The sequence below is a fragment of the Carassius gibelio genome, chromosome A15, assembly GCF_023724105.1.
Source record: "Carassius gibelio isolate Cgi1373 ecotype wild population from Czech Republic chromosome A15, carGib1.2-hapl.c, whole genome shotgun sequence".
NCBI classification, from domain to species: domain Eukaryota; kingdom Metazoa; phylum Chordata; class Actinopteri; order Cypriniformes; family Cyprinidae; genus Carassius; species Carassius gibelio.
The window spans coordinates 19,410,928-19,425,179 of NC_068385.1; the positions used below are offsets into that span (position 1 = coordinate 19,410,928).

The following is a 14,252-nucleotide window of genomic DNA, read 5'->3' on the forward strand; positions in this document are numbered from 1 at the left end:
TAAGTGTTTGTCTTTTATCAATTGACCTGGTATCATTCAACTCCATTTTTCATTTACAAACAATCCAATAATCACAAATATATCCGCTAGTGACACTAAACACAGCGCCCCTTTTATAACTTGTGTTTCCACGTGAACAAGGTACAATGCGTTGTCTTTGATTCCCCCTAACTTCCACTGAGGCTAAGCTAAACTCAACCCTAGTCTTCTGTGCATACTAGCGGTGGGTATTTATGTACCTCAATACCAATAGTCTAGAACCAGACAAACCATCTTAGAACCAGAACTATGGCGGCACTCCCAAGCACAATGCTTCACCCGCTTGACGCACGAACCAAAACACTACCAAAAGCCCCAAAACAAACAAACCAGTACAATCACCTTATGCGAAAGTACCGCTGAGCCTAGCGGGGAATACAATCCGTCATTGACAAACAATGCGCCACTTTTATAAACGTGTACTTTTTAATAAAAGCGACTGTGATGACCAAATAAGCATCGTAACAGCAGATTTATGTATGAATGGGCTTTACGCGAGTACAATGTGCATTCACGTCTATCGTTTACCAGCTACAACTTTGAAAGCGATCTCAAACATCCAAATGTTATCCCAACGAAACGTTTCCGCGCTTCAACAAACTTTTCTGTCGACAAATAATGCGGCATATAAAATTTAAAACTAATCCAAAGCCGCAGCAGGCTAAGACATGTGGGTTTACACTGAAGACGCGTCACTTGAGCCATTGCACATGATGGGACGTCTTTATTGTTCCATGTCACAAGCTTAGCAAGAACCAACACTTACTTGAATTGATGCATTTCATAAGCCGTGCAAAGATACCTCAGACAGTGCAGAAACAGAAGATGATAACGGCGACGGTCGACAGAAAGTTTCTCCACACGCTCACCCTGCAGCCATAATCCAAACACCAGCCCCACACAGGTGAGCACACATGCATTAATACAGACACCACACCCCCGGTGACACCCACGGTAACCAATGACGTCACTATGCACGTGCACATACACAACAGTATAGAAAGAAAAGGAGGAAATATCATGAAAGACTAATCAAACTCAGATGTATGGCTCCTACACTGATCTCTAACATGGTTACTTCAAATGAAACAATAAATCAACATCTGAACCTTAGTTCATTCTCAATAATATCTTCTGTAGACGTCTGACAGAAATAAAGTCAGTCTGGTTATTAATAAGTGGAGCTGGTGATGCTGTTTGTGGGGTCCCTTACGAAAATTAACCATGGTTTTACTACAAATAAAACCAAAAAACCATGGTTACTGTAGTTAAACCATGGTAACCACAAATTAACCATGGTTTTGCTATATTAACCATAGTTTAACCATGGTATTTGTAGTAAATCTGTGGTTTTACAAATGGCAGTCAATATGCCAAAAAACCATGGGTTACTACAGTTTTACTATAATAAAACCATGGTTATTTTTCGTAAGGGGTTGTTTAATCAGATCTTGAGAGATTTCATGTATTTTATTTCAGTTGATTTCATCTAAGACTGTGTCTGAAGTCAGTTGTAGTAGTTCTTGTGTTTCTCTTTTCTTCAGTGATTCTGTTTGTTAACAGCAGCTGTTCATCACTAATTCTCAATCAGTACTTAGTTAATCACTTAATTACTTAAATGCAAAGTTTTAAAACTAACATGGTTTAAATCAAGGCAATCTGTTTACTCAAACGGTTTGAGTAAAGTTTACTTGTCGGGTTTTACAGTGCTTATTTCTTTTCTCTTTTTTCTTAATTGCAGAATATCTATCATGTGCATCCAGTCCTTCGTGCTGTCTTTGCTGTAAACTGGTTTAAAGGGACAGAAGTGAGAGACTTATTTACCCTCATTTGATAAAACTGTTTTGAAAAAAAATATATTTTACATTTAGAAATTTCTAGAATATCTGTTTCGGGTTTTTTGTTAGTGTAAAAACTTTTCCAAAATAAAAAAGTAAGTAAGTGAAATTTGCACTTATTTTTCACAAAATCTTGAAGTGTTCCTGTAGCTCAGTGGTAGAACATTGCATTAGCAAGTGTAAGGTTGGGGGTTCGATTCCCCAGGAACACATGATAGGTGAAAATTGTTAGCCTGAATGCACTGTACGTTGTTTGGATAAAAGTGTCTGCTAAATGCATTAACTGAATATTATTTAATAACATTTTACTCAGTAAAATGTACTTATTATTATTTAATTTTTTTTACTTAACTTAGTTAAGTAGATTTACTTAATTTCCAAATGTGTTAAATTTACTTGAAAAATGCTTGTGCAAAAACTTGCCAAATAAAAATTAAGTAAATTTACTTATTACTTTTTTCAGTGTAGACTGTTTAACCTCCTAACCCTCTGGGAGGCGCTTCAGGAGCAGGACAAGGACCAGCAGACTCAGGGACAGCTTTTTCCCTACAGCTATTTATTGTACATTTGTATCATATATTCTGTACTTACTGCTAATTGTATTTCTGGTTAGATGCTAACTGCAGTTAGTTGCCTTGTAACTTACATGTACAATGACAATAAATTTGAATCTAATCTAATCTAATCTAACAAACACACACACACAAAATAAACACACACTAAATCATCATTTTCATTCATATTAACATTTTATTGTTAACTCTTAGCAAGCGGTGGAATTAATTGAAATGACCTGCACCAGAATCAAAAAGAACAGAATAAAACTTTTATATGTAATTTCAGGTAAATGCGTAAAACAAACTATGCAACTGAACAAAGTCAGCCTATTAATATATTTGAATATGAAGTATACATTAATAATGTATGTTTTCATATTTATGCAGATCCAAGATCCCATTGGATTATTGTCTACTCCTGAAAACAAAGAGATGAATTGTCTCTTCTCAAAAAGGAGTGAGTCAGCAGATTTTCTCAAAGACACATTAGACACTAGATTTTAATGTGGGACAAAATGTATACTTTTATATGATAACCATATAAATACTGGGACTGAAAAAGTAAAGAAGACAGAAATGTAAGTTCTTTTTAATGCATTGTTTTTAAAAATCTTCCTTCTTAGGATAACAATCAAATGACTTCAAACACTTTTGTTTTCACTAATGACATGCAGGATACATGCAGTTATTCTTATATTATTCCTGATTGTCGTATTTGATAAAAAAAGAAAATAATACCTAATAAAGCCAACCCGTACAAGAAAAGTGCTACAGAAAGCCCCAGTCTCTCTTGTACCTCACAAACCACGATGCCATCTAAGACTCCACCTTCCATCTTCTCTTAGCAGTATAAAGAAGGTAGAAACTGTATCTCTCACTCCGTCCCTCCCTCTCTCTCTCTCTCGTTCTCTCTCTCTCTCCCCCTTTCTCTCTTTCATCATTTCTTCATTTAAGCAAATCTTCAAGTCTCTAATATCAGAGCTAATCCTCAGAGCTGAGTCCTGGATCCTGAGCATCACAGTCTGTGAAACAGAACAGAACAGTGAAGCGCGATGGCTTCAGCCGGGCTGGAGATCCTGGGGATGATCCTGACCGTTGCCGGGTGGCTTGGCGTGATGGTTGCCTGCTGTTTGCCCATGTGGAGAGTAGCGGCGTACATAGGCCAGAACATCGTCATCACTCAGATCGTGTGGGAAGGTTTATGGATGAGCTGCGTGGTGCAAAGCACAGGGCAGATGCACTGCCGTGTCTACGACTCCATGCTGGGACTTCCCGATGACCTGCAGGCTTCCCGGGCTCTCACTGTTGTAAGTACGCTGCTTGGTGTGATAGGCATGGCTCTGGCAGTGGCTGGAGCAAAGTGCACCAACTGCACCTCAGACAGAGCGAACAAGCCACGCATTATGTTGGCAGCTGGGGTGACGTTTATAATGTGTGGACTGATGCTGCTAGTGGCCGTCTGTTGGACAGCTAATGGCATCATCCTGGATTTCCACAACCCGCTTCTAGAGGAGACGCAAAAAAGGGAGTTTGGGAACTCGCTGTACTTCGGATGGGGCGCCTCCTGCCTGTTGATCCTAGGTGGAGCCATTTTGTCTTGTTCCTGCTCCTCAAAAGCACAGAACAATGCTGTGCCGAAAAGAGTGGACTACTCAGGGGTCAAATCTGTCTCTGTGAATGGATTTGATAGGAGATACTATGTTTGAGGGGTCTGAACCTTTGCACATGATGGACCTTGAGAGAAAAGCCAAGAAGACTGCTAAATGACGGCAACAAGCATGTCATTAACAAATTATTGACTGATGCTGAACTTTGATTAACAACCAGGCAACTGTTTTTATTTTCATTTCATCTTATATTGTATTTGTTATTGTTGCAATTACTTTGTCTTTTGATCAAAGTTTTGCATGATCCAAATGCTAATAGGTGAATAATCAGCTGCTCTTTTATATCAATGAAATTATGATAATAAATGCAGGTTTTCCCATGCATATTGCAAAATGAATGGTAACGTTTATTTTGAGTCCACTTGAGACATTTTAATAACTATAAGTAAATTCGTAACTAACTGTCATTAGAGTATTAGTAAACTGTTAGGTTAAATTTAGTTACAAGAATATGTTGAAATGTATGTGTAAAGTTACGTATAGTGGATTGTTAAAATAAAGTGTTACCATATTAATTTATGGACAGACATGCCTGAATGTATTTAAACAGCCATTAAATAACATTAAATCAACAAGGAACTGTAGCAAAAAAACAAAAAAAAAAACAAAGAAAAGAAATGAAAAAGAGAAAAGAAAGTTGGAGAACTCTGAAACTAGAGTGAAGCAAAGATTGTCCGCAAAACATGCTCTTTGTAATAATTTGAAACCAGACCTTCTCTTAAAGGTCAACCACAAATATAAATGATACTCTTCGTGTCGACCCAGACATGAATGGATACAATGCGCTGGTTGTTCTAGTAAATCTCTAAACCTCTTTGTGCCTAATTCTTTAGTCAAGAGAGAGGAACTTAGACTTCACGGGTGAAGATAAAAGCACCTGCTATATTACAGAGAAGATGCATCTTCTGTAAATATTTCTCAAAAGTAATTTGGAAAATATGTAAAGCTCTGATAGGTTAATATGCCAACCTACTTTTAAATAGTAATTAAATATTATCCTTCAAGGTACTGTAACAGTATTTAGTTTACTCTTTATTCAATTAAAATATTTACATACCGATGTGTATGAAAAAAAAAACTACATTTGATGAGGATTTGGGAGATGCTTATTCCACTTGTTCCGCATGCTCCAACATAAATAAACATCGCAAAGGCTGATGAAAGGTCACCAGGCTTCACATATCAATGCATGACTGATTAAAGACTAAGTGTGCACATAATGTGTGTGAGAGAAAAAGCAAGAGAGTCAATAATGCCTGATGCTGTTTAGGTTAGAGTGATCCTATTACTGTGTGGCCTTGAGGAATCGTGGATTGCTGATAGCAACTAAAGTCATGCTGTAAGGCATCAGTGATTCAGTCTTTTGACTGTTGACTCTTAGCCCTCAGTGACTTTATTTCTCCTTCTCAGGTGACAAATCAATTGAATTATAATTTTCACATCAATCTCTGTTCATAGTATCCAAAAAATAAAGTTTGTGCTTGTAGTATACTTGTTTATGTACCTGAAGCATGCATTTCAATCCTAAGCCATTGGAAGTGTTTTATTCAAAAGTCTAGACATGCAGTAGTCATGCCAGTTATCCTTTAACTAGTTGCCGTTGGGCTTTTCTTATCTAACCACCATTTGGTCTCAGAGTGGGAAATACCACATGAAGAGAGTTAAATCATTAAACTAACTCGTTTCCATGCCAAGGTTAAGCTCACTTAAAGTTTAGCCAATCCCCAGAGACGTTTTCCAACATAACTCCACCTTCTTTATCATTGCATTATAAAGCATCAACCATTGTGCTGAGCGACTTTCCTTTGCGAATTCTGAAAACAGAATGGCAGCTCTAGGATTAGAGATGCTAGGGGTCACTTTAGCTGTGTTCGGTTGGATTATAGGCATTTTGTCTTGTGCTTTGCCCATGTGGATGGTAACAGCTTTCATCGGAGTGAACATTGTAACTGCGCAGACCATATGGGAGGGAATCTGGATGAACTGTGTGGTGCAAAGCACTGGTCAGATGCAGTGCAAAATCTACGACTCCATGCTGGCCTTGAGCTCAGACTTGCAGGCAGCCCGGGCTCTGTGTGTGATTGCCATTGTGATGGGAGTACTGGGATTCCTTCTCTCCATTTTGGGGGCCAAGTGCACTAAATGCCTAGATGAGGAGCGCATAAAAGCCAAAGTTATGATCGCCGCTGGAGTCACCTTCATCTGTGCTGCGGTCATGCACTTGATCCCTGTGTGTTGGTCTGCTCATAATATCATCAGGTCCTTCTACAACCCTATAATCATCGAGGCACAAAAAAGGGAGCTAGGTGCGTCTCTTTACCTGGGATGGGCAGCTAGCGCCCTTATGCTGATTGGCGGGGGGATTCTCTGCTGCAGTTGCCCCCCACAGGAGGAGAATAGGTACGGCCCACCCAGCAGGATGGTTTACTCTGCTGCACGTTCTGTTCCACTCAGTGGCTTTGACAAACAAGACTATGTGTGAACAAACATACTCTTTATATGTGTTGCAACTCTGTTCATTTATGTCCTGAACGGAGAACATGATGACAAGGCTTAAGACTGTGTGTATTTATGTACAGTGAGTTCTGCTGTTTTGCCATTCAAGTGTCTTTTCCTAATTTGCTGTGTGCTTTCTTTTGTTATGAAGAATTGCAAGTATTACATTATTACTTATAATAAGCACATGAATAAGTATGTTCATAGCCATGTGTAAACTGATAACAATGTTGTCATTTTTAGTATTGTGTTATTACCAATAATTTAAATTTTTCTTCAGTGCTTCTTTCGTAAAATGTTCATTACATGGATGTTCTTGTAGTCGAAGTGTGCCACTTCTCTGTCTGCTGCAGGGATTGAAAATTAACCTTAGCCATTAAAAAAATATGAATCATTTTTTTCTGTTACATGACTTTTTCTGGTACTAACCATTTTCATTAAATAACATAAAAACAAGCAGAAAAAAGAAAGAAACTGCAATGAACAAACTAACTGTGCAAATATGTCAAGTTGTCTATGAAACACAATGAAGAATATTCTGTTTTAGAGTCTCAATAATTAGGTGATGAGTTGAATCTGCTGTCACTAGGCCTATTTATTCACCTGTTTTCAAGGTCTTCTCACTCTTTTCACAATAATCGTGTCTTTGTCTGGGCCCTAATCTAAGCCAGTCCCAGACAATGGGCCTGTTTCAGGAATGAAGATGAGGCACTGAGTCATGGAATGTAACAAAAACACAGAAGAATCTCTTAGAGCTTGAAGCTGCTTAAGGACCTTTAAGGACATCCATGCAGCTTTGAGTATTTTAGCTTAAAGGACTGTAACTCTGATACAGTTGATTATCATGCAATCCATAAAATATGAGACATAATTTGCAATGCCTTTACACATTGGCTGATGTGTGTCTATACATTTAAAGTAAATTTGCATTTTTCCCAAGGGCGACTTCCTTCCCCATCTTCCCTATATGCTGTATTCGAATGTAAGTAAATTTGTCTGATCAATTAATGACTATTGACTAGTCCTCTCTAATGAACAATAGTAAAGTTTGTGTAAAAATGAAAAGATCCTAGAACTTTTTAAGTTCTTCACATTGTACACTGTATAATGGACAATATGGTATTTATTATATAAGGGGTAGTGAATGAGGAAATAGAAGAAAGATTTTCATTGCAGAAGAAAGTATACAGATGAAATTGTTATATCATATGGATAATTGAAAATTGCTAAAAATGCTATAACACTGTGGGAACACATATTAATTAGTTCCTAAGACTAACAATACACAGGGCAACTTTTTGATCAATGTTGCTGGGCAACTTTGGCCAATGTTGCCTTTAATGGGCAACCAGGGGAGACACAGGGCCAATGACCGATCTAAAGTATCCAGATATATATTTGTTATCCATTCTCAATGTGAAAGTGCCCAAGCAACATAATAAAAATAAATAAATAAATAAACACATTGACTGGCAAATATGCTCAAAAAGTTGCCGGTGTATAATCAGCTCAAGAGTTTTCCTTCAATAAATTCTTAATTTGCAGATAGAAAGTAATGGAGTAGTTGTGGTAGTTACTTTATGTTTAAGTATCTAAAATATGGTCATACAGCATAAGGCATTAATGCAGTATGTGCTTTATAAGTATTACTTATAAACAGGTAATATGATAGTAATATGCATCCTTATAAGCAACTAGTTAATAGTGAACAGTGTTGAATAGTCTAAATTGTTACCAAAAACACTGTATTATTAATGCCAGGAAAGTAGCTGGTAATGTAACTTTGTAAAGAAACAATATAATCATAAGCACATACCTACAGACTGAACACTTAAAGGTGCAATGGGTGATTGTCTTCAGAAAATGTTTTTGTTATGCTTGTTGAAACTCTCTTCACATCCCTATAGCAATCATTAAGTTAGGTGGTCTAAATGTTTTTGGTTGCACTTTATTTTACAGTACGTGTACTAACATGTACTTATAGTGTACTTACAGTATATTTATCTAAGAAAGTTCTGGTAATACAAGGTAACTGGGGTAGTGTTAGGTTTAGGGGTAGGTTCAGGGTTAGTACCTAGTTATTACATAGTTATTGTTATTACTATAATAAGTACATAGTATGTACATGAGGAACAGGACTGTAAAATAAAGTGCTACCATGTTTTTATCTGTATTTATATATTCTTTGGAAGGTGTAGAACCAAGAAATGTACATCCAATCAATACGCTCAGTCTGAGCATTTTAAATGGCTTCTGTCAACGTATCTGCATACATCTGCGCACCCTGTTCGTGCAGACAGGATATTTCATCAGCGCGTTCATGCACGCTTTGCAGACAGAGCAAGAATGGCAGACAAACATCAACAACCTGTTCTTCCTTACTGGTATTGTAGTACTTTTAAAAGTTTCTTGCTGGTGAAAGACAAATGATGTAGCCCAGTGGTTCCCAATTCCCGTCCCTGCACACATATTTTGGATGTCTCGCTTAGTTAACACACCCAATTCAGATTACAGGCTCATTAGAAGTGAGCTACATGAATGAACTGTGATCCGGTCAATATGACCCCTACAACATGTTCATTGCTCCCTACTCAATGAGTAGGGCTTTAATTCACTTCTGAACATGGGCTGAAATTGGGAACAACTACTGTACCCTATTGTAGTAATGTTGTCTCTGGTTTTCTGGTCTGTGAGCATAAATTAGTTCAGGGGGTGTGGCTATGGACAGCGATTGCAGGGAGGGTGGGACGTTTGCTCTCAGTGCTATCAGGCTAATTTTAGCATTTTCCAAGATCACCTATTGCACCTTTAATACACGTGCATGATACACATGTTTTTTCACAAATTCACAGAGAAGATAACGACATTTTTTATGAAAATGTGCACCTTGAAACATGTTCAAAGATTGCATTTTCACCTGAACATTTCATCAAAACAGATGCCGAATTTAGGGTCCCAGTACTAATTGAGTAATGTCTAAATGCCACATCCAACTGTTGAGAATTCTCCTGACCATGTGCATATTTTTTTGATGACAGTTCACTCATTTTCTAATGGCACACACGATTACAAACTATTTCCATGAATCTGACAATAGGTTCAGTTACATCAGTGACCTCCACACTTCAATCCAATAGTATGTATGCAAAGTCAAAAAAAAAGTTATGATGGTATCATACCAGTATGGGCCAGAATATTAAGGAATCTTTCCAATGCCTTGTTGAATCCATGTCAAGAAGAAAATCAGGCTGATCCAGGGATAAACGTTGGCTCTACTCAATATCAGAAGGATGTGCCTAATAAAGTGTCCATTGAGATTAGGCCATCTGACTCAATAACGTACACTGGACTACCTCAAAAATGTAAGGAATGAGGGCAACCTTCCAAATATTTTCTCATAGCCCCCCGTGTTTTGAATTTCTAGTGCTTGGTTGACTCAGAAAGTGTGGAGAGGTTCTAAGTCCAAGGTATTTATTGTACATAACCAACAAAAGGTACATGAGGAATGCCGTGGTGTAACTGACAAGACATAAGACAAAATCAACACAAAAACAACCAGCAACAAACAAATGTTGTGAACCATATAGAAACCTTGGCTTTATGGCAGCGATTGACTTTTCATCTATCTGTACCGTGACTATAAAAACTGATTTAGGCTCTTTCTGAGATTTTCTTTGGGTAGTGAGATAAAGATGAGCAGGAACGAGCCTGACAGGCCATGTTTCAATACTTATTTTCCTCTTTTTTTGCCCCAAAGAATCTCTCATCAAAGCTGTTATTGGCAACCACTTAGATGCTGGTTGGGTTCAGTTGCATGGTGAAAACAGAGTGCATAATTTCTGTCAGTATTAGCAACACATACTGGTCCTAGACAATGAAGTTCCCCATACTGCAACCAATGTACTGTGGCATCATCGTAGTGCAGGGTCAAGTCTGTGGCACTGAAGTGCTCTGAATAGCTAAGCATCCAGGCCATTCTCATCCACGGCCTTAAGGAGCTTTATTGATAAAACTGAAGCATGGGCATTCAGCTTATATTCTATGAAGAGAATGTAAGGAATAAGGAAATATGTATTTTCTTGTAATAGAAGAAAAATGTGTAGTTTATTAATTTTGTACTAAAAAAGTGCTTGAATGCCCTGGATCTTCTTGACGCAAAGCCTGTATGACCCATGGTTAGAGTATTTACTATTTTTCCATAAAAAGAATGCACTTTTTTTTCTTATATAGTTACTACTACACTACTAATAAAGACATATTGACACTTAGACATACTGAAAAAAACATACCAAGAAAAATGTAATTATCTTAATCATATTGCATTTCTTTTGATGTTATTTATGTATGTGGCCATGAAGTAATCCAAAAGTAATTATTAATCATTACTTGTGACATTTCTGATTACATTTTTATGAAGTAACCCTCCCAAACTTACTTACAGCACAGTCCAGGTATTAACTAAAACAATTTGAAGAATTGATGAAACATTGATGAAACATTTACTTAATTTTATAAATGTCCATTGTATACAACAACAAGCTACACATTGTGAACTTTGCTACTATTTTCCAATCAAAACTGGCAATACTTGTCAGCAATTAGAGATTTATGTACTAACACAGCTCCTTATAGACATCTGCTTTTCACAGAAGACAATAATTTAAACAATTGTGGAAAATACAGTAAAATGACCTGTCAATATAAAACAATTTCTCCAAAAAGTTTATTTTGTCTCTACCTTCATTGTGGAATGTGCACAAACATTGACACACAAATCTTTTGTTCTTGATTCCCAATACTTTCCAGGAATGGAGAGCAGTTTTTGTTCTGGTGTGACTAGCCCTTCTTTGTGTAATGTCTCCATCCTAACAGGCTCCTCCTCTCTACCTGATCTGGGCTATAAAGGACACTTGTTTTGTCACAGATGCGCTCTGTTTGCTCCGAGGCATTGGTCCAAATTAGGCTTATATTGCAGGTTTTCAAACTGCTGTCCAGTTATTTTACCAGTATCTCTGGCATTGCATGTAGCTGGCACAGATCCTTCAAGAAGATATGTCTTTAGGCCTGGAGCTCATCGGTATTGTGTCATGTGTGCTGGGCTGGCTTTTGGCCATCGTGGCTTGTACTCTCCCAATGTGGAGGGTCACAGCCTTCATCGGCTCCAACATTGTGACGGCTCAGATTATCTGGGATGGCCTGTGGATGTCCTGCGTGGTTCAGAGCACCGGACAGATGCAGTGTAAAGTCTATGACTCCATGCTGGCTCTCTCTCAGGATCTTCAAGCGGCTCGAGCCCTGACTGTGATATCCATCCTTCTGACCGTCCTGGCTGTATTGGTGTCCATTGGTGGAGCCAAGTGCACTAATTGCATTGAAGAAGAGTCATCCAAAGCTAAAGTCATGATCTTCGGAGGGGTGCTGTTCATCGTAGCTGGGCTTATGCAGCTGATTCCTGTATCCTGGTCTGCCAACAGCATCATCAGGGACTTTTACAACCCTTTGCTGCCTGACGCCCGGAGACGGGAGATGGGAGCAGCACTCTACATCGGCTGGGCAGCAGCCGCACTCCTGATTTTGGGTGGATCGTTGCTTTGTTGCTCCTGCCCTCCACAGGAGAAAAAATATAACCCGTCTCGGATGCCGTATCCTGCGTCTCGCTCGACAGGTGGGGGAGGATATGACAGAAGAGACTATGTGTGAAACAAACAAAGGACAACTCTGAACTCAGTGTTGCAGTGTTCAATGCATGGGCAAGATTTTCTGGAAAAAAGTGAAAATACGCCATACATTCTCCATCGTGGGGGAACCATGTCTTATGAAGTTGTTTGATGTTTTAGTTTTTCATGTAAGTGCGATGTTGGCTGTTCAGAGTATAAGGACACTTACAGTGAGGAATTACCTTTTGTAATTGTTTTGAACATGCATGCTAGGTCAGTTACGTTCAACTGAAATCTCAACGTGACATCATTTTCAGTTAACTGGGGTGTATAAAGTCAATTTATTGGTTATTTATTTTAGTTTTCTGGACTAGTTACACTAAGAGTTTATGTCTGATTTAGATGTATTTTGACATAGAAAAGTTGACTAAATGTTTACTCTATGTTGTAGAATAAAAAATGTCAATATCCTTTTTTCTTAAACCATCAACTAGACACGATTCAAATTGTAATGGGCATTTCTTTATTATGTATACTTGTCTATTTGTACAAATTGAATTTTCTTACACATATATTATTGGTTCATACTGCCACTTAAATTCGTAAGCTAAAATATTAAATAAAATAAACTGAACTAAAAGCCGTCCCAAGGTTCATTCAAGTGTAGAAATGTGAGAGGAGGGTCAGAATGGTTGGAGTTTGAGTACTTTATCTGAGAACACAGAGACAGAAAGAACAACGGAGTACAGGTTTCTGTAAAAGGTAATTTTGTCCTTTGGTGTTCATATTATAGTCTGTTTATGGTAGTACTGTAATGCTGATCAGCAAAATTAAGAAGTTGTTACCTATGTGTTCCAGTACAACAATAAATAAATACATCAACCCATGGTGAATTTTAATTATTGTATGGATGCTTAAAATCATCTGTGTATCTCTTTTTTTATTAGGGTGTAATGATGACTAGAGAAAACCTGAAACTTAAGCCATGAGGCCATGTTACCTCCACTTAGCAACAAAGCTAAATACACACCAGTAATCATCAGCAGGTCACCTAACAAGTGAGGGTGTCAAATGGTGGCAAGTTAGGGACAGAACAACAGAGAAATAGCAGAGTTACACAAAATACACTTGTCAGAGCTTAATTATTTAACTGAAAAATGTGCTTCATTATGACATATAAATAATTCTAATTATGATAATAATAATAGTAACAATAAAACAAACAAACAATAAATAAATAAGGAAAGTTCTTCAGAAACCACTTTTTTATATATGTTGTGTAATGTGTTGTAACTAAATTACTTGATGGAGAACCAATTTTGACAGCTTCTAACAGTGGCAACGTGAAATATTGAAGAGGGCCTCATATGGGTGACGCATACATCAGCATATCACTTTACCAGGGTATGTCACCTGTTTCTATAAACACAGGATCAGTGTCAGCTCACATAAGGACAGCATGCAGGCTAAATAACCTACCTCGGTAATATTAACACCATAAACATAATTTTGTGTCTTATTTTAAAATAATAATCATAAGATAGTGATGTTAGAATATATTACTTTAGTGTTTGAGCTATTTAAAAAATGTTTTAGATTGTTTCTAGCATACATGACAACAAACTGTAAAAGACATGCAATATAATATATACAGTACATTTGGCTGAAAGCATACTAACTTTAATAGGTTATTCAATATTACACGTCTGAAAGCACTGTGAAATGCTTATGGAGCATTTTACAAATTGTCAAGGCAACAGTATGTGCTGTGCACAGAAATGAATGAGAGTTAATGATTTGAATTAAATTAGCATGCAGAGTTACTGAAATAATTAAACAAAATAGATAATCATTTCCATGAGAGAATTTTAGGAAAACAATGTACTTTTATTAGTTTATTCACAATATGCTAATTACATGCACAGCTATATTGTAACAGCTATTTTTGTGAAATAAGGGATTAACTATTTAACTTTCAGGGGACAAAAACAGTCTTGG

At 37.4% G+C, this 14,252-nt stretch overlaps 2 protein-coding genes across 2 annotated transcripts; both read left to right on the forward strand.

The window, feature by feature from the left end:
- Positions 1–3,018: 3,018 nt before the first annotated feature.
- LOC128028731 (claudin-9-like) lies at positions 3,019–4,819 on the forward strand. The gene has a single exon (XM_052616059.1). The coding sequence runs from the start codon at positions 3,487–3,489 to the stop codon at positions 4,138–4,140; it is 654 nt and encodes a 217-aa protein (XP_052472019.1). The 5' UTR covers positions 3,019–3,486; the 3' UTR covers positions 4,141–4,819.
- Positions 4,820–5,874: 1,055 nt separating this feature from the next.
- On the forward strand, positions 5,875–12,601 carry LOC128028737 (claudin-3-like). Its single transcript, XM_052616065.1, has 2 exons — positions 5,875–6,407; positions 11,645–12,601. Exons 1-2 carry the CDS (start codon positions 5,927–5,929, stop codon positions 12,295–12,297), a joined length of 1,134 nt encoding a protein of 377 aa, XP_052472025.1. The 5' UTR covers positions 5,875–5,926; the 3' UTR covers positions 12,298–12,601.
- The last annotated feature ends 1,651 nt before the right edge of the window (positions 12,602–14,252 follow it).

What these genes read in the sequence shown, in the direction of transcription:
- LOC128028731 (XM_052616059.1), top strand. Translation starts at nt 3,487, where the DNA reads ATGGCTTCAGCCGGGCTGGAGATCCTGGGGATGATCCTGACCGTTGCC.
- LOC128028737 (XM_052616065.1), top strand. Translation starts at nt 5,927, where the DNA reads ATGGCAGCTCTAGGATTAGAGATGCTAGGGGTCACTTTAGCTGTGTTC. An exon ending in GGCACAAAAAAGGGAGCTAG is followed by an intron (nt 6,408 to 11,644) that starts GTGCGTCTCTTT and finishes AGATCCTTCAAG; the next exon opens with AAGATATGTCTTTAGGCCTG.